Below are 24,037 nucleotides of genomic sequence, written 5' to 3'. Positions count from 1 at the left end.
TTGTTATACTCAGATGTGGTATTCAAATACAGGCGGAGACAATTTGTTTGTTTATGTAAATTGTGTTCATTGGAAGTGGCATACATATTCTTTCATTCTCTGGTCTCACAATGAGCTTTTTTAAAAGAAAAGCAAATAAAGAGGAGGATTAACAGAGAGAGGTAGTTGCCTGTGTTTAGTTTTGAAGAGGATTTTAGGAGTGCTTCCTGAACTTTTTGTTTTTTGACTTGTTTCTCACTCCGTCCAACCACCTTCCTTCCTCTCGTCCATCCTCTGCACCTCTCCTTCCACCCTGTCTCTTATTTTCTCTCCTCCTCTCCACCTCTGACCCTCGTATCGTTCATCCTTCCCTCCGTCCCTGCCCTCTACTTATTTATTTCTCCTCCCTTCCTTCCGCCTCTTCCTCTTTCTGTCTTTTCCTTAATGCGTTGCCAAAGGGATGCCTTGGCGACAGGCTGCGAAAGCTGTCGCCACGGCAACGTATTATGGTCTGTGGTTATGGAGGCGTTTTATTGGGAGGTGGGGTGATGTAAATGGGTGCTGCATCCTCTGCTTGCTGGAGCTGCTCCTCAGAGTAGCGCAGGTCAGACAGACAAATATTGAGCTCCCCCTTTGTGTCTCAGTTTGTCCAGTTTAATAGTTACACTAACGCTGGTTGACGTTATTTTCAAATCTACACATTGAATGTTTTTTTAAACATTTATTTCATCAGGCATGACCAAAGGGAGGAAAACTTATTGAAGGATGGATATTGAAGTATAACTCTTTCTACTTTCTCTGCCCCGACCCCTGTTGGTAAAACAGCCGTATCTTAAAAGGTAATGTTGGAATAATAACATTTATAGTATTAAAATGATTGCTTTAGTTAATAAGGAAAATAAAGGAAAATAATCATCATCACAGTCACACTCTGCAGAAACTTAAAAAAGACAAACACAAATTAAAGTGTTTGTAGATTCAGTTAGACTGTCAGCCCTTTAATGAATGTCCAGGGGCAATAGGACCCTGAGGAGGGATTCGAGGGCGAGAGGGGGATGGGGTCATTTGGCATTGAGGTTTGACGTCTGCTACACACACACACACAGAAACACACACACACCAGTCTTCCTGTCTCTCCATTCTTGCTGTTCAGCCTCCAACAAACGCCGGGCAAACACATTTATATGTCCTATGCATACCGTTTCTGGCTCGCACACCCTGAAATGCATCTCAATACACACATGAACACATTACCACACACAACATATTCCATGAATAAATCAATATGAAGCATCGAAGACACACTTGAAGAGGTGTTCATTTGCACAAGGTCACCTACTAACACACTGGCTTAATAACCACTAAGTGTCTGGAGGAACACACACATTGGCAGACACACACCTAAGCATTCCTCTAATGGAAGTAGCTGGAAGTGAACAGTGGTTCTGGTGACAAAGAATTGTAAATCCTTCCCCTACCCTTGTTTCCCTCCGCTTTCATTTGTCCTTCCTCTCATCTGTTCCTCTCTCCTCCCTCCAGCCTTTCTTGTATCCCTGTCCTCTTCCTTTATAAATGCTTTGTTTGCATATTTCTTAGTGTGTGTTTGTGTGTGAAGAGCTGAAGGAAAGGAGGAGGTTGTTTTTTATTTTTTTCTTTTGTTGTTTTGTCTTTTTTGGATTCACCCAGGTGTTAGAGACATGGAGGGAAAAACAGAAAAGTTATGTGTTTGGCTTTTCCGCATATCCATCCATGTCAGTGTTGCAGCACTTTGTTGCTGTACTAATGATATGCTAATGTGATGGTAATTGACTGTTCGTTCTCTTGGCTTTAGCTACACTGATACACACAGACAGATTTGAGCTGAATCATTGTGTTACATCGCGTCAGTGTTCATTTGCATAACTGAAAATCCAACATGATAGGGACATTTAAAATCAGGCTCAGATGAGGTTTGTGATACTACAAACATAAAACAGTGGTGGATTTAAATAAGTACTTACACATAAACATGCAAATAAGAAACAAAATGAGCTACAGCTGGACAGTGTCCTTGACGTAGTTACTGTAGCTGTATGAGTGTAATGTGTGTGTGCTGGGGGCGAAGAGGTTAGCGTCAGGTGATTTAACAGGGTCATTTCTGCTGCAGTGGTGAATCTTCATTAAGCCTGATGTATCTGGATTTAACATCATTTGGTGACAGGAAAATCCATCGTGAGCTAATGAAAAGATGTGTCTGTCTATCAAACACAAATTGCATTAACGTATTTGTTTAGGTGGATTTTTATACACTTAAAGCCAAAAACAACAATCGCAGCAGACAGAATTCAAAAGGCACAAAAATGCTTTTTAAACACTAATAAAAAAAAAACTACAATGGAAATACTGAGACTGTGGACGTGACCTTATTGTTCTGACATACAGAGAGGATTCAGTTTTGCTTGTTAGCCAGTCGGAGCACCATTGCGTGATGCATTGCTCTGCTGGCTGGCTGGTAGACAACACTCGATTTTGCATCATTCTGTCTGTCTCAATAAGCTGCAGTCATGGCCTCATCTCCCTGACAACCCAAGGCACCAGAGAGAAACGGTTAGATTCATATTTTTCAGTCAGAACATCTGCTCATCCTTCATGTCTCTCTATGTCTGTACATGCTGTGGGACCTGTTCATTCATTTTCTTTGAAAAGATTTTTCAAATTTTGTCTTCTTCCTGCTTCACCTGTGAAATGCTCCCTCAGCTCTTTTCCTCCCATGTTCTTGGTTCTTCTCTGCAGATTTGTGAACACAAGGAGATGTTGTTGATGGTGGTGTGTGTGTGTGTGTGTGTGTGTGGAAAGAGTGAAATTTGCAGTTTGACTTGACTAGCTTGACATCAACTAATTTATAAATTCAAGAATTAAAATGTTTCAGCTATACAGATGTTACTTTCACTTTTTGTATAAACCACTATTCTGAGATTGTACAAAGAAATGACCATTTAAATCATATTACACCTTTAATGGGCAGCTTGTTTGTCCTGAACTGAAATTTATGTCTTTGCAGTGTTAATGAGCGAGACACTTTGATAATTCCTCTTAGCTAATAATCTTTTTTTCTGACTCTTTAGAAGTTATTTTATGTTTAACATCTTTTCTTTGCAGGTCATCTCAAGCACTGGAAATCTAAAATGGTTTAGGGTGGCACAGAGTTGTGTTTGGCTGCCATATAAAACCATATTGAGTTTCTGCTGCTCAAATTCATGTATGTTTTATGATTTTTTCTCTTCCATGCAGTCCTTTCTAAAAAAAAAAAAATCCTGAATTTCAAGTATGAAAATCAATTTGCAGACTCTTGAAAGAAAACTCCAGTTTCAAATTCTGTGTTCACGTTTATCTCTTTACTGTTCCAGTATCGTCTCTGCTGGTAATGATACCTGGTAATGATAATGTGACCAAAATGAATGCTGACTAAATGTCTAGGATTATTTGAACTCTGGTTCTCAGTCTGGTCTCACTGACAACATCACAGCAGACAGGCAGGCTTTATGCTAGAAGTGGTGGGAGTAAATGGGCTGTTTATTTCCTAATTCATCACTAGCAGGGTGTTATAATGTGTTCACAAAATGTGTGAGAGACACTTCAGAGATTGTGGAAACAGTGTGAGTGTGTTGTGAGGAGCTGAGCATAGAAGGGATTTGAGAAACGCTGGCGTAGTTTTCGTCTTGCAACAATTGCAGAGAGCTGCTTAAAGCTGCATCTGCATCCAAGGAATTCAGTGAAAGCAATTATCAAGTGTAACCCAGAATAAATATGATATTAGACTCAGCACACAACATTACAAGCATGTATTTTGTATTGTTAAATACACGTGATTGTATTGCTTGTGCTCAATAAATAAGATTTGAGCAGACGATTTTCTATTTATTAAAGTATTTTGCTTATTAAAAACTAAAACTGAAGCAGATAAAAAAAAAAAAACAAGACAAGACTTGTTGCTTTTCTATTCTCATTAATATACTGAATTAAAGACTTATTGAAAGTGTCCAATCTGTACTGGTCTGATTTGTTGTGTTTTGTTAGCAGCAGTAGTGTCTAATTATCTCCTCCAGTCCCCCTCTTCACACTTCACTTTCTGTCTGCATCTTTTCGACCTTATTGCTCTCTCTCTCTCTCTCTCACACACACACACACGTACGTACACACACACACACACACACACACACGTACACACACATCGACACACACCCTGGTTATGCAACCCATTGTGTGACGTGATGTATAGACTCTTTGTTCAAGTGTGTGCGGTGGTGGTGATGAGACGTGAGTGCCCTGTTCTTTCAGGCTGAGACTGGCCCCTCATAGTGAGTGTGTGTCGCTTTGTTGCTGCTTGTACTTCAAATACATCAGTTTAAACCCACACTCTCTTAATGTGCACACTGTACTTCAGTGTCCTAGCAATCTGATCTAATGTGCTGCTCTCAGAGAGAATATTAGTGCCTAAAAGTGTCCCACATTTAAAAACGTTGCATGAAAGTATGAGTAAATATGTTATTTGTGACATGTTTGGCTGCTTTTTACTAACAGACGAAGAACAACCCCAGCAGCCCAGTGTAAATCCTGAATCTTGCGTCAGAGGCTTGACATGTTCAGCCTGGTTAAGTTGACCTGAAGCTCTAAATTACCAGTAGCAATTTAAAAAAATGAGGTAAAGTAAATGTAAAGTACCTTTCTAGTGCAAGAACAAACTGCTTCACCAGTCAATGAAAACAAAAAATAGAACACTTCAATGTTTAGAAACAGTAGAGAAGAAAAGACACATGCACTTATAATCAATTTCAACATAGATGTCTCCTCCTCTGTGCTGTGTAGCTCTTACTTCAGGTGAGTATACCCTGAGAACAAATCTCTGTCTCCAGTTCTCAAGGAACAATCTCATCTACTGTCAGTTAACCTGTGTGACGGTGCATGACCTGACTAGGCATTTGGAAACTATATCAGCACACAAGAAATATCTTACTTTGTTCCACTGTATCTGTCAGAGAGTAGAAGCATCATCTCAATACAGCAGCTTTGAGTTTATTCTGTAGTGTATTTACTTTTGTAGTTGAAAGAGACTGTTTTCAGTCTTCTGTTTTGATTTTCAGTTGTTTGAATGACAGACCGTCAGTTTTATAATGGTGCTGTCGTGTCTTAATATTTTAGGTTTCATCATTTGCTCCCTGTTCTCAGTTTCATAACCTCACTGAGGTCACATCATTTCCACATCCAGAGGTTCAACACTAGTTTACTCTCATCAGGCATTTTTCTGGCCTTCGTTATCCAGTGTCCTCGGGGTCTCTCATGAGGTGTCTGTGTGTTGATCTCAGCCCTGTTCTGTTGCCTGAATGTCACGGTTGGTTGCGCTGCAGATAGATCAAATTGGAAGGAGGAGAGTTCACACCTCCTCATGCATGGCAGAGAAAAGACAACTCTCTTTCGCTGTTAACGTCCATGTGTGGAAAACATTATCTGTCTCTCCATCCATTTTTCTCTGTCATAGACCAACTCTTCCTCTTCCCCTCTGTGCCCTGATTGGTTTCTCTGTTCACCAGTTGAGTCGGGCAAAGGACGAGAAGTTATGTTTTCGAAAATCCACGTCTCACTCTTTAGCAACCCCTTTCTGCATTTACAATCTGCCCTCCCCCCTTCCATCAGCAGTCCTTTATAGACTCAATAGTGTAATTTCAGTAAAACATTACCTGACAGAACCTGCCAGAAAAGCAGAGGACACAGTCAGAAGCTGTTAAATGTGCTGTCAGATAACATGGACGTCAGCCTGTTATCTGCAGTGTAAGTGTAGACCTGTGGGCTCAGAAACATGAGAACCAGACTCTGATCACAGTGTGTGTGCACCGCGTGTGTGTGTGTGTGTGTGTACGCATTTACATAATGAGTAATACACTTTTCCAAGCAGAGCTTTGTAAAAATGAGAATTAGCCTGCTAATAAGTAAAATAATATAATATAATAAAACTAAGCCTTGTTTCATAAAGTGAAGGTATTTATCAGCTAAATTAGTCATTATCCAGTTTACCTGACAGTTCAGGCCTTGAAGTGATGTTATAAGTATTTTATAATAAAAAAACAATCAACATGGATCCAATATCAGTGATTTTCTTGGATCTTTTACCCTCCCCTACCTGTGTCTGCTTTTATCCCACTGAGGCTTTTATGCACAGACTCAATCATCTGGCAGATCAGGAATCTTTTCCTCTTGTTCGCAATTCAGGAATCACTGATGCAAATGAAGCAAGGTGTGATTTTCAGTGTCATGAGCTCCCTCCTGTCTTGCACGAATTAATTTCCATCTTTTTCCATCATGCCACGGCTCTGCAACTGAACAATGCTCAGCTGAAGGCCCGGACCAATTGTTTCCGACATCTCTTCAACCTCCAGTCAGAATCAATGCTTCCATTATCAGGCAAGCTTATTGATCAGTGTGTTTGAAGCCATTAATAGACTGTTTGCACTCTCATAAACTGATCTTAACCTGCTAAGACCAAAGCTTTTATTTGGCTTGCATTTTAGATGTGTTCTAGTTATTTGGGGTTAGGTGGAAATAATAAATATAGTAGCCAGATATTGTCTTTAAACATGAAGCTCTGTGTCCACATTTGTGTACAACAGGGTGTCACAGAATTAAGTATTATGGTGCAGACAGCCAAAAATGTGATGTCCATCAGGTCATAGGAGGTTGAAGTGGTCTAGGAGACTGGGAGAGGAAGGGAGGACAGAAGGGAGGAAAGGACAGCAGCAGATGAAAAATGAAAAGCTTGGGAAATAGCCCAGAGAACATGAAACAATAGAAGGAGGTGAGGGAGGGAGAGCTGAAGAGTGACACACGGTTTTGGATGGAGAAAACAGATAAACAAACAAACAACCTTCATGCTGATGCTGTACTTCAACTCCACCTGGACATGAGAGGAGTTATTTAGAAAATTCCTCACCGCGTGAAGGTTCGCACCTTTTTAATCGTTCACTTCAAACATGCTGAGTTACCTTTTCCTGTCCTTCATCCTCGTCTTTTTACATCCATCTGTCTTTCCGTTCCTTTCTTTTGTTGTCTGTGGTTGGTTGCAGAGTGTAGCTTGTTTCCATGGAAACAGACTGAGCCAGATGAGCTTAGCTGCCTTCACTGCAGCGTCTGTCCCAACTCTGTGTGTGTGTGTGTCTGTGTGTGTCTGTGTGTGTCTGTGTGTGTCTGTGTGTGTCTGTGTGTGTCTGTGTGTGTGATGATTTATGAGGGTCTAATGCACTAGGCAGAAACTTGGATGAACAGAAGATAATGTGTGTGTGAACAGAGTAGTTATTAGCACTGTAACCCAGTGTTCTGTTAATGCCAGTAGGTGATTGTTCTTTTGTTTTTTTCTTTCCCTCTTTTATTTCCTTTAATTTTTTCTTTGTGTTTTTCCCTTTTTTTTTTTCTCCTTCTCTTTATCTGTGTTCATACCTGCATCTCACTGTTGTTCCACAATCTTATCAGGGTTGCCCTCGTGATCAAAATCATCCTGGGAATGATCAACATAGCTATGGTATCTGGAGCAGAGCACAAGAGAGAGGCGCTGTCATATCATATAAACACTGTGTGTGTGTGTGTGTGTGTGTGTGTGTGTGTACTGTACCACCACCCTTGCTTTAAGCCTCTAGATGTACGGTTGGTTTTATGTTGAACATTTTATAATAAAATCAGAAAGTGTGTTCATCATTTTTGCACCAAAAAATAACAAATCAAGAAAAAAAAATAACATAAGACACTGTCATTTTTGTTAAACATGGAAATAGAGCCAAGAGCTTATACTCTCAGATGGTGCTGAGAGTTGGTATTTAGATCTGTCACCACATGAGATGATAAGTGAGCAGATCTGAGGTGAAATGCTTTTAAATGCCTCCTAAGTTAGTTTAGGATGAAACTAAAGAGCATGAAGTGTTTCAGCAGTGTTACCTAGAAATTTTAAGGACTGTAGTTCAAAAGTACACAAAGATTTAAGCAGCTTGGAATCTGTAAATGTGGAAGGTTACTGACCTGAATGAAATGAAATGTGTGGACACTGGTTTAACATACGTTGAATTCTCACCTTTCTGCTCCACTGCAGACAGTTTCTTTGTTCCCACTGTTTTATTTCACATTCATTCTTCATGACAGTTGATGTGCTGTCACGGCTCACTAATGACACTCTGTATGTGTTGCAGAACTCCCAGAAGAAAAGAGGAGCACGACCCAACAACAAACCTGACAAGAAACTCGCTCTACAGGTAACACTCACACATTTACACACAGCTATGGTTTTCCCCAAACACTCAATCAATAAAACAAACAAAATGCTGTTTCAGCAAGTGAACCCTAAAGACATGAGAGTGACATGCACAAAAGACAACATCACACAGGAATAGAGGGACACATACTGATATCATGAATAACAAACAGCTGAGTTTGCTGAGTTGACAGCCCTGCAGAGCGTGATGCAGGAGGAAGAGCAAAGGCTATAGAGAGGAAGAGCTGTGGGAGAAAACACACAAGAGGAGATGAGGAATGGCAAAATGAGGGAAAAATACAGTATGTTGACAGTGCGTGACAAATTGGAAAAGATCAGTGAGATATAAACGATGGAAGGGACAGAGACAGCATCAATATTTCAGTCAATACACAGGATTCTCTGCGTGATTGAAAATAAATCATTAGTTTTAAGCCTACTTTGCATTTTTAGTTGCCAAGGTTATTTAGATTTTGCTTTACAATGCCACAAACTAGTTTCTCCACAGATCTTCTTAGTTGTGAATCACACAGTCATTAACAAACATGGTTTTCCACCAGTCAGTTCCTGCGGTTTATTTTCTGCATGAACATCAACACACACATAAATAAATTTATGTTACAGTGCACGCAGAGCATGGGATGACATTAATCAGCATTATGCCCCTGAGCTGTCCTCAAATGTTCAGGTCATTTAAAAGGAAATGCAAAATAGCCTTAATTTACAGAATAGTCACAAAATACCTCATTATTTATAATCAACCACAATTTATTGCAGCTCAAATCTAAAAATTAAGGTAATTTTTGCTGTTGACATATTCTGTTGTTTTTTGTGCTTAAAATTCTTAATAAGACATAGAATCAGGGTGCAATCAATAACGAATGGAAAAATATGCTTGTTGACAAATAGTCATTTATGAGAAAGTAGAAAAACCAAAACATTTATATGTCAATTAACCTGCTGCTTCTATAAAATGACACTGACACTAGTTAAACATAAAGTGAATATTTTCCACCTTTTTGCAAAATTAATCTTAAAAAACACTTTGTTTTTCATTTCAATCAAAAATTGGTTTAAGAGTAGACATATTTGTATTAGCTGATCATAACTGTGATGTTAGAAAGGTGTGTTTCTGCCCCACAGCTCAGGGCTGTGCTGTCTGTCTCTGTCTGTGAAGCAAATACATCAGCAGTTCTCTATTCCCTCTCGTTGCCATCGTCTCTCCCTCTTTTCTGCTTTCTGTTTGTCTTGCAGGTGTTTGTACTTACTGCAATCCTTATGGATTACAGAAAAGATCTAGTGTCACGTTCTATTTCTCTACTGGGTTTTCATTCTGCCTTTCTCTTCGTTGAAAGACACCCAAAAGACACTCAACTTTACTTTTTCAAACTCTCTATTCCGGGTTCATTTTTTCAAGTCACAAAATTTGTTCAAACTCTGCAGGAAGTCCTTTTATTTCTGTGACAAAGTTCTACAGTTGTTCTAAGTAGTTGTATATGGTCGGGATTTACAGAACAACAAACACATATATAGATTAAAAAGCAAGAGGACTAACATGTCATTCCAGAAGGTGTTTGTAGAGAAGGTAATTTTCTCACCACCATCTCTCTGTTGCTAACACAAGCCTGGTCTCCCTCTCCAAGCCACATACCATAAATGGCTGTAAATGCATTGGCCCTCATCTCGTTTAATGTGGCTGGAAATGCTCCACAGGCTGTAAAACAAATACAGAGCTGCTTCTGAGGAATGCCAGCACAGGATCACCTCAGGTCAGCAGTAGCTACAGCTGAGTTTGAGGTGTGTTTTAAGGAGAAATACACATAGATGAACACCATTTATCTTCTTTTATATCATTATTACTGTTATTACACTAAAGTTACAGTAACAGTTTCTTGGCCACTTGGGGACATAAAATGTTTTTGTGTCATTCATTTGAAATGAATTTAAGTCTAGTACTTACTCTCCTTTTAGCTTAGGTTTTGGTCTCCACCAACTCCCTTAAAGGTGTAAATGTAATTATGTGGAAAAACCAAAACAAAGAATTAAAATAGGCTAAAAAAACTCCACAGAGCAATTGGACTTTACAAATGAAAATAATTTTATAGAGTTTAAAGATCGTTGATGTGTTGGACAGTTTTTAGAAACAAACTGTGAACACAACACTACATCATACCATAGTAACTATCATAATGCTTCCATTTCTCTGTCACGAAGTGTAATAATAATAATAATTTACTTGTGAACTGTCTTTTGTCAAACAGTTCAATAGTTTGTATTCTAGTGAGTTAGAAAAAATATTGATTATATGATATTAAAATAGATTTGATTCCGGGTGAGTATGGTGGAGTTTCTCTATTGTATATTTTTTGGTAAAAACTTCATAAAGAACCAATCCAAATAGCTCTTTGCCATGATTATTTCTTAGTAATTTTCAGTGGAATGAAAATTAATTTAATCTCAGTTGAGTTAAAGTCCTGTAATGGATTGGAGCTTGTGTTTAAAGTGACATAAAGTTAGTGTGTCCTGTAATAACCAGGGATGGGGACAAAACATTGCTGTGGTTGGAAAAAGGCTCAAATTTACGCAGCACCAGCACTTAATTCAGTGTCATATCCATCACTCACGTGCTTCACTTTAGATCTCCAGTGTTGTCCAGCTGTCAGTCTGGATGAATTTCAAGTTGCGGATTCCAAGTTGAGCAACTGTGTCTTTTAAATGTTACAGCTGCATATATGCATCTGTCCACAGCTCTTACTCTCTGTGTGTTTTCACCTCTGTCAGGTTTTTGTTCCATCTCTGTATAACCACACGATAGATCTCAGACAGGTTTTAAATTTAAAGAAATAATTGTCATGGCCTTTTCACTGCTTTGCCTGTGTGTTACACATTATATCTCAAATCTGAGTAATCAGGATTTGACCAAATCTTTTTTTTTTTTCTTATTCATTTTCAACTTTAAAGATTTGACAAACAAAAAAAACATTTTATTTTGTAAGTGGGAAATATGGTCTGCAATGAAATTTCTGAAGGATAAATCAGTCATCAAGCTTTCAATAAAATTGATTGACTGAATATGTCATCACTAGTTAGAGACAAGAAATGCTCTTTGCAGCACCAGCTCTGTGTGCATGTCAGCTTCTCTGTGATCCATCACTTTCTGTATCAGTGTCATGTCAGCGCTCTCTTCTCGTTTTGTGCCATCACTGCAGGAGGACAGTTCAGACCTGAAGTGTCAGCTCCACTTTGCCAAAGAGGAATCAGCCCTGATGTGCAAAAAACTGACCAAGCTGGTGAAGGAGAGCGAGGCCATGAAGGAGGAGCTGGCCAAGTACAGGTCGCTGTACGGAGATGTCGATGCATCGCTCACTGTGGAGGAGGTGAGGGGGGACGAGAACGACAGAGGACCCAGATATACTCTGTGCATCAGCTTTTATACAAAAGCAAAGAACTGGACAGATTTTATTTGTTCATTGTCAGATATTTATTAAAGAACAAATAAGAAAAGCCAAATGCAGTTTTCTAAATGCTCATTTGTAGCCTAATGCAGTTCCCACCTCTTCACATTGGAAAAGGTGGAAGAGAGATAAAGATTTTGATCTCAAATAATTCAGAACTGGGATACAGACAACGGAAGGGTTTTCTGAAGGAGAAGCTAAGCCCTGAGTTTTTATCTCTTCCTAGCATGTAGCTTTTCTGTCTTTACTTTGTCCAAGGGCTGCCACGGTGGCGCCGCTTGGTTATTATGGTGGTTATGGTTTGTAAAGTATTCCCACACATTGTACCCTTATAAAACCCAAATGGTAGATATTACCCCCTTGCCAACAAGCCTGGGAAAACTCATGTTGCATTTGCATTGTTTTAGAAGCAGTGAAAATACTCCACAGAGCTTATTAAACTAATTTGCTTTGGAGCCACTTCTTTCAACAACCGGAAAACAGCTGATGTTTCTGCAGTATTAATAGTTGTTTCAGCATTGAGTTTCTGGGCATGTTAATGATGAACATGTCAATATCTAGAAATTCTTATGCTGAAAATCTTATAATTATTGACAAAGTTATTAACATGGTGGTTCGTCCTGTCCAACCATGGATGTAGGGGTAACAGAGCTGTGGTAAAGAGGGCAGAAGAAGTTAATAGCAATTAAATGACTCATCAGTCATAGCAGCCCTAAAGGTCAGCAGTTGATTAAAAGTTTGCTTATGAACTAGTGGGAGATGAGTAAGGAAGTGGTTCCCCTCCTCCCACAGGTTGCTGACTCCCCCCACACCCGCGAGGCGGAGGTCAGAGTCCATCTGAAGCTGGTGGAGGAGGAGGCCAACCTGCTGAGTCGACGGATTGTGGAGCTGGAGGTGGAGAACCGGGGGCTCCGAGCTGAGATGGAAGACATGAAGGGACCACAAGGTAGTTTTTTTTTTTTTTGTTTGTTTTTTTTAAGCTTAATTAAACATCTTGTTTGGCAAAAGTGTTTAAAATATATTGGACACAACCTTTTTTCATTGATTAATGAAGATCAGCGGTACTTACCCCAATGTCTAATCTCTCTGACTAGTTTGAGCTGTCTATGTTGGATAGCTAGAAAAGTTTGCACACACAGTACAGAAATTAGACATCAAGACATCAAAATCAACACTGACAGTGTTAGGACATCAAATCATTCATTTTCATCATCATTATATTGATTTTTGTTTTTCCTTTCTACACTGGATTGCTCCTAAAGATTCCTTTATTATTTCATCCCATCACTATTTACAATCTGTCCTAACTCTTCCTGAAGACTACACACTATTTATTGCCTGACTGCGTGATTCATCTGAAGTTATTATTTCATATTCTTTTAATTTATTCCTCAGATGCTTTCTCAACCGCTTAAACACGCATTTTTTCAATTTCCCTAGATGGTCCTCAAGAACTAACGGGTGTTGGTGGTGGTCTGGGGGCTGGTCTTGGCCTTGCAGGAGGGGCCATGGTGCTCGGGGGTGGGGCTTCATCTGAAAACGTCATGGAGCTCCAGCGACACCTCCAGTTTGTGGAGGAAGAGGCGGAGCTGCTGAGGAGGTCCCTAATTGAGATGGAAGAACAGAACAAGCTCCTGATGAACGAGATCAACCGCTATAAATCTGAACTGCCACCACAGACGTCCAGCCTGCTGTCCAATTCATTAACGTCGCTGACGGACGGGCTGCTTAATGACAGCCCGGTCCACTCTATCCAGGAAGGGGCGGTGCTTATCTCGGTGGACGCCCCTGCTCAGGAGGAGGAGCTTAGAGTGGCGAAGCTTCAGATTGGAGAACTGAGCGGGAAGGTGAAGAAGCTACAGTATGAGAATAGAGTACTTCTGTCCAACCTGCAGCGATGTGATCTGGCCTCCTACCATGCTCCCTCCTCATCCTCCTCCTCCACACTACGATTGGCTCTGGAGACGGACGCAGAGGCTGGAGACTCAGCTGAGTGCCTTCCCACTAGGTACTCCTAAATTATCAAGTATTCAATTACAGCATTTTTAGAAGAAGTTGTGATTTTACAGTGTGGTTTTAGATTAGAGACTTAAGAATCATCCCAGGCTATTATTGCTTATCAGCAGTGAGCTACTTTGGAAAAGTGAAAGTTAATTACTGACCTTGAAAACAGGGGAAAACAAAACAAGACAGTTCAAGTTTCTAATTTCCTGAACAGGAATTAATGTTTAATCTCAATTTTTAAAGCCAGCATAGACAAGAAGTTGTCAAAGTGCTCTCTGTTTTTCCACCAGCCCACCCCACCGCAAAGAGCCAGTAGGGGGTGAGAATGATGCCCTCGAGATCAAGGAACAGAAAAAGAAGATCGAGGACAACGCTGACGCAACACTCCCTGGGTGCCTGGGGCAGAAGGACCATGATGCCTTGCTGGCCATGAGGGACCAGGCCCGCTTGGTTTCCACGGCAATACAGCTCCTGACCTCCCCCGAGTCCAACTGCCTCTCCTCGTCCTCCCCGTCCATCTATCACAAGGTCTGCAGCAACGACGCAGCAGAACCGTGTGACCTGGAGAAACCTCAGCCTCACTCCCAGGTACATGTCCTCTGTTTGGTGTTTTCATTTCTTTTACAAAAAGTCAGCCTTTCATAAATTTATTGGAACATACAAATCAGTCATGTGGCTCTTTGAATCTCAACTCTCATTGCAGCTGTGAGTGTTATATGATGAAGATATATGACTTTTGTACAAATTAAAAAGCTGTACTAAATAAGTCAACCTGACTTCTCATGTCTTACCTTCACGTTGCCCTGCAGGACAGATTTATCCCCTTTTTTGATTTTGTCTGTCCACAGTTAGCATCAGATACTTCTAGTCCTGATAAAATTTATGCCAGTTTATTAGTATTTACTCTGATATTCATCTACCGAAGAGGAATCAAGAACAGGTGCAGTGCTGTGGTGCTTTTTTCTTGGAGTCATTGTTCAGCCACTTGTAGTGTCAGCACTGCAGCTTGTCATTTGTCAGCCCAGGCCATTTATTCTATCAGGCAATAATGACTGTGATGAGTGTAATTATAATTTTATTTTTGTCTCCCTAGATTTCAGAGCTGTCTGACCTGGCAGACCGGCCTCTGGTTGGTGCTCTGACCAGCAGGCTTCAGGCCCTGCACACCCAGCTGCAGTCCTTTGTGGAGCAGGTAGACAGCCTGGGTAAACCGCCAGCAGGGGCAAGTGATGCTCAAGTGGAGGGAGCCTCTCCCTGCTCCTCCCTCCCCTGCTCTGGAGATAACCAGGAGAGACTTAACACTGCTGAGGAGAAGGTAAAAGACAAGGAACACACTCCTCATCTCCACTCTTCGTTACACTCTTTTATCATCAACCTTTTTTTGTCTTTTATTTTGTTTGATTTATATTCTGTCATTAGTTTCTTTCTCTATTCATTAGTTTTGTGTTTGTTTCAATGCCTACCCATTAGTTTGGATGACTAACACTGGCTGTCCTCATTTAAACATGTGGCTTTAGTTTCTCGTCAAAGTGAAAAATGGATTTACACAGCATGCTCAAATCTGATGCACCAGCAGCAATAGCCGGACAATTACAGACTATAAAAACAGTAGTCTGTCTGTTCTTATTCCAGACTAATCTGAAACTATTCCAACACTGCTGACAAATAGACCAAAATAAATGTATAATTAGGAAAATAGTTTTGCCTTTGCTGTGCAGATGGAACAGATAAAGTCAGATTTGAAGTGCTACTAGTAAAGCTCTCCACGTGATGCCACCCATGTCCTCTGCATGCTGTTAAACTGCCTCCTAACCTGGTGTTTAGATGCTGCTTTAGGCCTCAAATGGAGCCTACTTGTTGCATGGACATACTGAGGTTATTAAGAGCACATTAAGCACCATTTTTATGTCTTTCCATCAGCAGATCGTAAAACCAATTCAGCATACAGTCTGGATTTACATCTAGTGTGCTTCAGCACTATAGGTTCTTGCTACGTTCCTTTAAAGTTACATTTATAGCCATAGAGTTCACATTTATGGTCTAACTCAGTATGGCATCATAACTGAGGTCAAAGGGACAGTTATAAAATGAGCAAAAAGATTGATCCGTGAGTAGATTTTGTGAATAAGGAAATTATTATATAAACTAAACTAAAAGCATAGTCGGACACGGCCTTGATCAGCTTTATTTTCTTTAGAAACTGGAAAAATAGGAGTAGGATGGATAGAACTTTTGGTGTTGTCCATGTATTTAGTTACTTTTCAGTCAGTCCAGATACTAAGTACTCTACACCTGGGACTGGGTGAACCAAAGCTTTTATTATGACAGTGAACATCCTCTGCTCATGTAATATTGTAAGAAACAGAAGGCTGCACATCTACTTAAGACTAAGCTGACAGAAACACAAAATCTGGAGCCTGGAAGCAAGAGTCAAATAATCAGAGTTATTATCTGTCAGTTGTGTGTAAAGAGTAAAAGCTCTATATAAATCCAGTTCCGAAATATACCTGAGATTATGACTGAGTCTCCCCGCACAGATTTCTGAAAGCAGAAGATGATACGGTGAGCTCGCTCTGAATAGATTTCCAGTCATACTTCATAAATCACTTTTTCTGTTTGAAATGCTCCAATGGGAAATATTTGGGTTACACCTTATTGTCAGTGATTTATGATGTTCCCTGAGCATCTGCTGTTTTTTTTTTTTTTTTTTTTTTTATTATTGTCTGCAGACTTTGGGGATCAGCAGAGACTTTAAAGTTCCTTAACTGGCTTATTTTTCAACAGTACTATGGGTGGCACATTGTCTCTTACCTGTGACTGTCAGGAAGACATTTGAGAAAACATCAAATCTTGGAATTTCTTCATTTGTTTGACTTGTTTCTTACCAAATCTTTGTTTTCTGTTTTGATCCAATCTAATTTGCCTGTTTGGAAGAAGCTGTGATGAAATGATGCATAGTTGCAGTTGTACATAGAGTACAATGTTTATGCTCCATTAGAGGCCAGTTCTGAGTCCCAACTCCCCTTCGATCTCTCCTCTCCTTTCCTTCCTCTCTCTCCTTCCCTTCTTCCCTTCCTTCTTCCCTCTCTCCCTCTGCATGGGCACCATAACGGTCAATTTCTGCACTTCACTTTCCCTTCACCTCATTTTAAACCTCATTTCTCCCACTCCTCACACCTCCTCATCTTTGGCACCTACCTCACTGCTTCTTTTCTTTTGTTTGATTCCCTTTCCTCCTCCTTTCCCATCTCACCTGCACTCGTTTTTCCCTCGGCCTCTGCTTCCCTCCTCGCCTGCCGCCTTTGCGCTAACACTCCATCCTAATCGCCTTACTCACACTCTTGCCTTCATCTTAACTCTCTCTCTCTTCATCCTAACTCTCCTCCTTCCTTTCCCTCTCTCCTGTTCCCTTGTCCCTCCTTCCTTGTGCCTTTCTTCCCGTGTTTCCTTTCCTCCCCCTTCAGCTGTTCATTCTACCCTCCATCCTCCTCTTCTTTCTTTTCTCCACTCTCTCCTTCTCCTCTCTGACCAAGCTCTTCTTCCTCTACATCCTTTTCTTCATCATGTGAGAGCCATGAATCATTTTTGTTCTCTTTTTATTTTTAATTTGTTGCAATGTTGTCACATAAATGGACACCATCATGGTTGTATTGTTTTTCTTATTGTTGTGTTTCTCTTTTTTTCTATCATTTTCTCCTTGTATTTGTCCACAACCTCTCCTCCCCCCGTCTCGCCCTCTCTCCTCTATGATTTTTTTGTTTGTTTGTTGTTGTTTTTTTTTTTTCTTCATTAACTTGCCCATGCATGCATGCAGCAGCTTGATTATAGAGACCCTTCAGAACTGGAGGTGAAAGGTCAAACTGAAGAAAACAGCCAATCAGACAGCAATAAAGTGCAAAAGCAAGAAACCAGGCAGCTGGAACAGGAAGAGAAGGAGGCAGATGATGCACTGGTAAGTCACGCAGAATCACAGTCATTCATATCAAGTCAGGCACAAACATACACACTAGGGCGTTTTCACCTCTAGTCCATCTCACAGCAGACAAGTAACACAGTTTTTCAGCCATAAGCTAATGTCCGAGTTCTCACTCTGTCTTTTGTACACATAGACAGGCAAACGGTGAGGGGTTGGCTGATGTTTCGAGGACAACAAGTAAAAGGTCTGTTAAGGAAACTGTCCGTAAATGTTGGAGGGAACATTTACTGACTCACTCTTAGGGAAGATAGAAGCTGAATATATGTATCAAATGTAATTTGGGGCAACCAGCTAAACCTACTTGTCATATATATCCACATATGTCATTAGATAATATGTCACATCATTGACATATCCTAAAGCATATGAATAACCACAAAACAAAATCTGAAATAAATGCTAATTAAACCCATGAGAACTAACCTCTAGTGTTCCTTCATGCTGTGTTCACTCCCTTCTTCCCAAACTGACGTCCTGCAAATGTCTGTTAAAGGTTCTTCTATATAAACATTTGTACACACTTAGAAACACATACTGTAGCTTAAAGTTTAAACCAAACGGATGCTAGACCTTCACAGTAATGTAAACAAACATAAACAATGACTTCACCATCAGCTGCAGGACTGACAGGAAGAAAAGACCTTTGTTTGGTTGACCTTTTGCTGGTGTGTCCCCATGGTAACAAGGGCCCTGTGTGTCTGCACATGTATCCCAAACGGAGAGGCTGAATGGAGAGGGAGACCAAAATAGAATGAAAGAGTATGATAACAAGTGGGAGTCAGATATAATGGATAGACAGTTTGTAGCAGGGATGAATAGAGCAGAGCAGTGACACAGCAATACAAACACCCAGTGTTTACATACATACATACAGCATTCAGCACCGTTCAGCCACACACAGTCACACTCATTCAGTACAGGCATGCAATATTCAATAGTTTGTATTATAATGCAGGCAGGTTTCTGGAGCAGCAGTCTATCTGCATGCAAACTGACAGGACAGGAAGATTCCTGGAGGCTGTGTATGGTCCCTTTAACAAGGACTAGTTAAACCATGTAAAACCACAAATTGTCAGTTTTTACATTCGTATTTGTGCACAGATTAAATAAAATAGATAAAGAAGTGGTGATTATTCAGCTGAAGCATATTTTTGTGACTTTTTAGAGCTAGAACAGCTTTTCCCCCTGTGTCTTAGTGCTAAGGTAGGTCAGTCGAATCCTGACTCCAGCTCTGTACTGAGGGTTTTGGAAATATGCCTGTTCATTGCTTTTTGCTTTTTTGTGCCACAGGGGGATTTTTTTTTTTTTTTGCTTTAGTGTGATGATTGACAAGTGAAGAAGAAAATCATGATCATCATAAACTTGATTAAGTTCATCTAAAGTGGCCTGCTTTTGTGTTTCTGCTCTCTGGTTGCTACAGTTTCATGAGCAACAGTCATTTTGTAACAAAGGTCAGAATAGTTTATCTGGCTCACAGTGGAGGCTATGAGTGGCAGGGGTGATGGAGGGCAAAGGCTGAGCCCAGTGGAGGGTGAAAGAGGGCATTAATCGCAGAGAGGTGGGTTGCACTCACTCAGCAGCCAAATGAGGCGTGGGAGGGTGCATGAGATGATGCTTGTGTGTGGGGACAGTAGCGTGAGGCCTCTGAGCCGTGATGTAAAGGTTGTTGTAACACAAAACTGCCACGTTATGTGTTTCTCTTCTTTTTTCTCACTGTTTCTCCCTTTGTTTTGTCTCCTTCTAACTCACCCTTTCCTTCCTAACTCTTTTTGTTTCCTTGTTTTGGTTCCTTTCCTGCCAGTGTGATCTTATCCTCTGCTCTGTTTCGTGCTGCTCCTCACTTCTTATTTATTCTGCCTTTCCACCGTTCTCCTGCCCTGTCTTTCTCCCAGTTTAATAATTTCCTCATCCCTCTTATTCCCCCTCCAGCTGAGCCAGTGCAGTGACCTCCAGGCTCGGCTGTCTGAAGCTGAGGAGTCTGCTCAAGGAGCTCAGGAGGAACTGGAGAAGGAAAAACTGATTTTACAAGAAGTCACTCTCAAACTCACACAGGTCAGTTTGCAGCACCGAGTACAACCAACACACACAGCTAGTTAACCAACCATGTAAGTATAATGACCACAAACTCAGACTGACACAATAAAATACCACGACCTACAGAAATCTGCAGAACTAATGTACCTGATGCCACATCTGATGTTATTTATTCGTGTTTTGTAGAATCAATGCTGTGCCCAACCTGAGTACTGTTACAGCACTGAGTACTGTTAAACAACATATTTTAAATGTTTTCTTAAGAAAACTGTAAAATGCTAAAAATGGTTTCACTGACCAACAGCAAACCAAACATCTTGTCCATAACAATGTTGTTTTTGGTTTAAGAGAGTGAACAGTGTGGTTAGATTCTAAGACAAACAAGATGGCACACACTGGCTCACTTGTTTTATTGATTTACCTGATTAAAAGCAAACAAACGTTCAGCAAATGAAGTGGTTTGGCCTGAAGTCCTCTCTGCTTGTCCTGTCTCAAACCATTTCTCAAACCAGCTCCAGGAGGAGCACCATAAGGCTCTGCTTCGTCGGGACTTCCAGCTGCAGAGTTTGAGCCTCCAGGCTCGGCTGCAGCAGAAGTTTTGGAGCCAGGAGAGGACTCTGCTGATCCAGGAGTCTGAACATCTCAAACAGGCCCTGTTACTGCTCAGCCTCAAACTACGCTGCTTCCTCAAACAGTGGAGACTGGGCTGCAAGAAGGACACAGAGTGGAAAGATGTGTTGGAGGTACGAGGAGATATCGTGCTTTTCATTTGACAGTTCAGTGTGCATAGTGCTGACATACTGCATGGCCTTATTTTGAACAGAAATGTGTGTTTACATATTCATTTTTCAGGTAGGCTGTGCATCAAAGATCAGTACTGTTTTAAATAATATCCCAACTTTAAACGTATGAAAAAATTAAATCATATGATTATGTTTTCAATCAGACGCTGTGGATTTTGAGAAAACATTTTGAGGTTGAATTAGGTCCTTTATAAGAAAGAAAATGTACACAGAATGTGTTGTATTTCACATAATATTCAATATTAGTGTGTTATATCAGTGATGGGTGATTCTGCTCTCTGTAGATGAATAGCCTGAAGGATCTTTACGTGCTGTTGGATGAGGAGAACCTGACGAGCTCCACCCATCAGACTGACAAGAAGTCTGCTGCAGACGAACAACCGCTCAGCCCAACAATCAAGGTAGGGAGAGTGACGCAGACGCACTGAGACAGACAGGCACAGACACTGACGTGGATCGCCTGTCATCCCTCTAGTCGAGCGCCGTGAGCAGCACCTTGGCAGACCTGAAGGTGGCGCTGCAAGATCTGAGTGGAGAGCTGCGACAAGAGAGACAAGGCTCCCAGGAACTCACCCAGCAGTTTGCAAAGGCCAAGGCATCATGGGAGGTGGAGAGGACTGAACTAAAGAGCCTTATAACACAGGTAAGCTGACCTAGTTTCTTTTGGCTGCTCTGTTGTTTCGCCTATAAAGAGACGGATGTTGACATTCAGCAGCTGTCAAATACTGATGCTCAGAACGCTGAGCAGAGCTCACTGTCCACTGACCACAGACAAGTTTGCCAAGTTACGTCAAAAACAAATGAATTCGTGAGACTTCTGTTTGTAGGCTTCTCTCTTGCCTGTGCACCTGTTGGGCAACACATCTGTGGCATTTCTGCTCTGAAGTGGTTACCATTCATTTTGCCAAGTGGTTTTTTTTTTTTAAACTGATGACATCCTATGGGCTCAGTTTCTGCTTCTCAATCTCCCGAGTGGTTTATTTTTCCATCTAAGGCTTTTGTTCTCTGTCTGCCTGTCTCGTCCACAGGCGAGTGGTGGTTTTAATGTTTTCTCCACCTCTTCTCCCCCATTGTCTCTTTGTCTCATAACAGCAGCAGCGGTGCTAATAGTGTTAATTAGCAGCCTCTGAGATAGAACACAACCTCCGTGTAACCAACTAGTAATTGAGACTGAAAAAAAAGAAACGCTAAAATAAAAAGAGAAAGGAGACAGAGAGACCTGATGAAGCTGAGCAATTAAAAATGTCTTTTCATTTGCTCTTTGTGTTCCTGGCAGTATATTGTTCTCTGGTCTATTGTTATATGTCAAGTATATGCCCAAATACATTTTTCTACATTTTAAATCTGTATTCTACCCTTATCTTTTCATGTACAGATAAACCACAATTAATATTTTAGTTCCATGCGACTTTGAGTAGTTAATGACTAAAATTAACTACTATTTAATAACCTGCAGGTTATTAAATTTACAGCCAAACCTTTGTGGATCAATCAAAGATCAAATTCGTCTGGTTGTGAGTTTGAGAAGATGCAAATATGTCTTATTTTTGTATTTTGTCTGTGTCTGTGTACTTGTACTTCTTTATTTGTGAGGACCATTTTTAGCATATTTCTATCAAAGTGAAGACATTTTAGCAAAGTGAGGAAATTTTTCCAGCCCTCACTTTTTCCGACTCCTGTTTGAAGACTTGGTTTTAGGGTTAGTGTTAGAATTAGGTTTAGGTTAGGGTTAGGTATTTAGTTGTGATGGTTAGGGTTAGGGTTTAGGGAATGCATTATATCTGAATGTCCTCACAAAGATAAAAATACAAGTGTGTGTGTTACCCTGGCCTACATGCCACAGCTGAAGCCAATCTCTCCACTGTCAACAATGCTCCGTAAAGTATGCTATCCATTTGATGGTGTTGTTGATGGTGGTGTGTGTGTGTGTGTGTGTGTGTGTGTGTGTGTGTGTGTGTGTGTGTGTGTTCACCAAGAAGCCAACCACATCAGTTCCAGGGCCTCCTGTCATCACCTCCAGGTGTTGCTTGCCTGAACACTTACTTGTCAAACAGCTTGACAAGAAATTATCTTTGCTGTTCATCCTAATAAACAAACAACAACAGAGAACTAAACGGGTGCAGTACCACACCGAAGCTTCTTTTTTTTTTTTTTCCCTTATCAGTCATCCAGGACATGTTACGAACACCTGCTGTCTCTGCAATGACACAGACCAAGCAGCTGGAAGTTCTGATTGCTCATTCATCACATCTGTTAAATCTGCAGGATTTATGTAGGGAGGATTAAGATGAAGGATCAGGGAGGGGGGAAGGTTTGTCAGTGTGCACCTGAAGTGCAGCTACACTTTAATATTCAATATATAAATACCAAAGTAGGTCATTTGTTAGTTTTCTTTTTTATCACCCCTAAAATGGTTCTCTAGAAAATGGAGTTTGGTTAACTGGTCTGTCTAAATTGCCTCCTTCTTGCCCAATGTCATCTGGGATTGGCTCCCCACCTTGACCCTAAACTGGACTCAACACTATAGAGAATGAATGGATAGATAGATAGTCTGTAAATATGTGTTATATGTATATAGTTGAATTATTATAATAGCTATAGGTTCAATCAGAAAAATAGACCTGTTAATTTGGCATCTGACTAGAAAATATTCTATACTGATACACCCACAGTGTTTGTCATACGTTACTATAATAGTATTTTGCAAACACTAATTGGTATAACAATGATCACAAAAGATCTAATGATTGTGAAATTTATTTGTTCCTTTTAATCTTCCACATGTCGCTCAGAGACCTGTGGTTTAATTATTGTTGTTACCACCTCTCATCTGTGTTTTGCTACAAATACTTTTCTCCATTCCTGCTTCATACTTATGGAAAACAGCTGTAAAGCTACATGACAATGTGGCAAAATGTGGAGGGAAACTTTTCATTAATGGCTAATTTCTTTTGTGTTTTTTGAGGGGGAGAAAGACTCTTCACTATGCAGGCACTGCAGTGTCCTGCTGGAATTATTGTAGTCAAATTTAATTAATAAATGTATGCTTTTATGTTCAAGGTTTTAGTTGAATAAATAAAGTAATTGGACCTGTTAAATGGTGAGAGGCGAGTCGTGAACCAGATGTCTCTCGCCCGCCAATAAACGCCAGTCATCCAGTAAAATCACCCTCCCTCTAATGCCTCAGCAGTAAACCTCGTTAAGACGTAGGGCGTGATGTGAGGCTCGTTATGTTACGTTCATCATTAACGAGAAACGCTGTTGCTATGGGAGACGAAAGCTGGGCTACGTGTGCGTGTGTTCAACTGTGATTGGCTGCCATTAGCACCACATAGGGACACCAGTGCCACTGGTGAGAGAGAGATGTTTGATGGGTCTGGGGGTGTGTAGTGTGGCCCTGTAGGGTTGGCTGTGTGAAGTACCATGCTCAGATCGAGGCAAAGCAGAGCTGATAAAATTTTAAAGCAGTCATACCTACTTACACTGTGACAGCAGGCCAAATTTATGGAGAGCTAAAAAG

At 40.6% G+C, this 24,037-nt stretch overlaps 1 protein-coding gene across 2 annotated transcripts in view; it reads left to right on the top strand.

The window, feature by feature from the left end:
• Nucleotides 1–24,037, top strand: part of mtcl2 (microtubule crosslinking factor 2) — a 71,089-nt gene that overhangs the window by 34,140 nt on the left and 12,912 nt on the right. Inside the window, exons 5-15 of one of the 2 annotated variants that reach the window (XM_026332471.2) lie at nt 8,184–8,246; nt 11,455–11,622; nt 12,493–12,646; nt 13,141–13,708; nt 13,995–14,292; nt 14,798–15,019; nt 17,522–17,656; nt 19,610–19,732; nt 20,227–20,457; nt 20,802–20,918; nt 20,993–21,160. In XM_026332471.2, the coding sequence (XP_026188256.1) occupies nt 8,184–8,246; nt 11,455–11,622; nt 12,493–12,646; nt 13,141–13,708; nt 13,995–14,292; nt 14,798–15,019; nt 17,522–17,656; nt 19,610–19,732; nt 20,227–20,457; nt 20,802–20,918; nt 20,993–21,160 (2,247 nt within the window). Of the gene's footprint in view, nt 1–8,183; nt 8,247–11,454; nt 11,623–12,492; nt 12,647–13,140; nt 13,709–13,994; nt 14,293–14,797; nt 15,020–17,518; nt 17,657–19,609; nt 19,733–20,226; nt 20,458–20,801; nt 20,919–20,992; nt 21,161–24,037 lie in introns of both variants that reach the window. The other variant, XM_026332470.2, reaches the window with a different exon arrangement.

This window comes from Mastacembelus armatus, chromosome 7 (assembly GCF_900324485.2).
Source record: "Mastacembelus armatus chromosome 7, fMasArm1.2, whole genome shotgun sequence".
In the NCBI taxonomy this organism is placed as follows: domain Eukaryota; kingdom Metazoa; phylum Chordata; class Actinopteri; order Synbranchiformes; family Mastacembelidae; genus Mastacembelus; species Mastacembelus armatus.
Note: the sequence above shows the minus strand (reverse complement) of the source record. Positions and strands in the feature narration are given on the sequence as shown.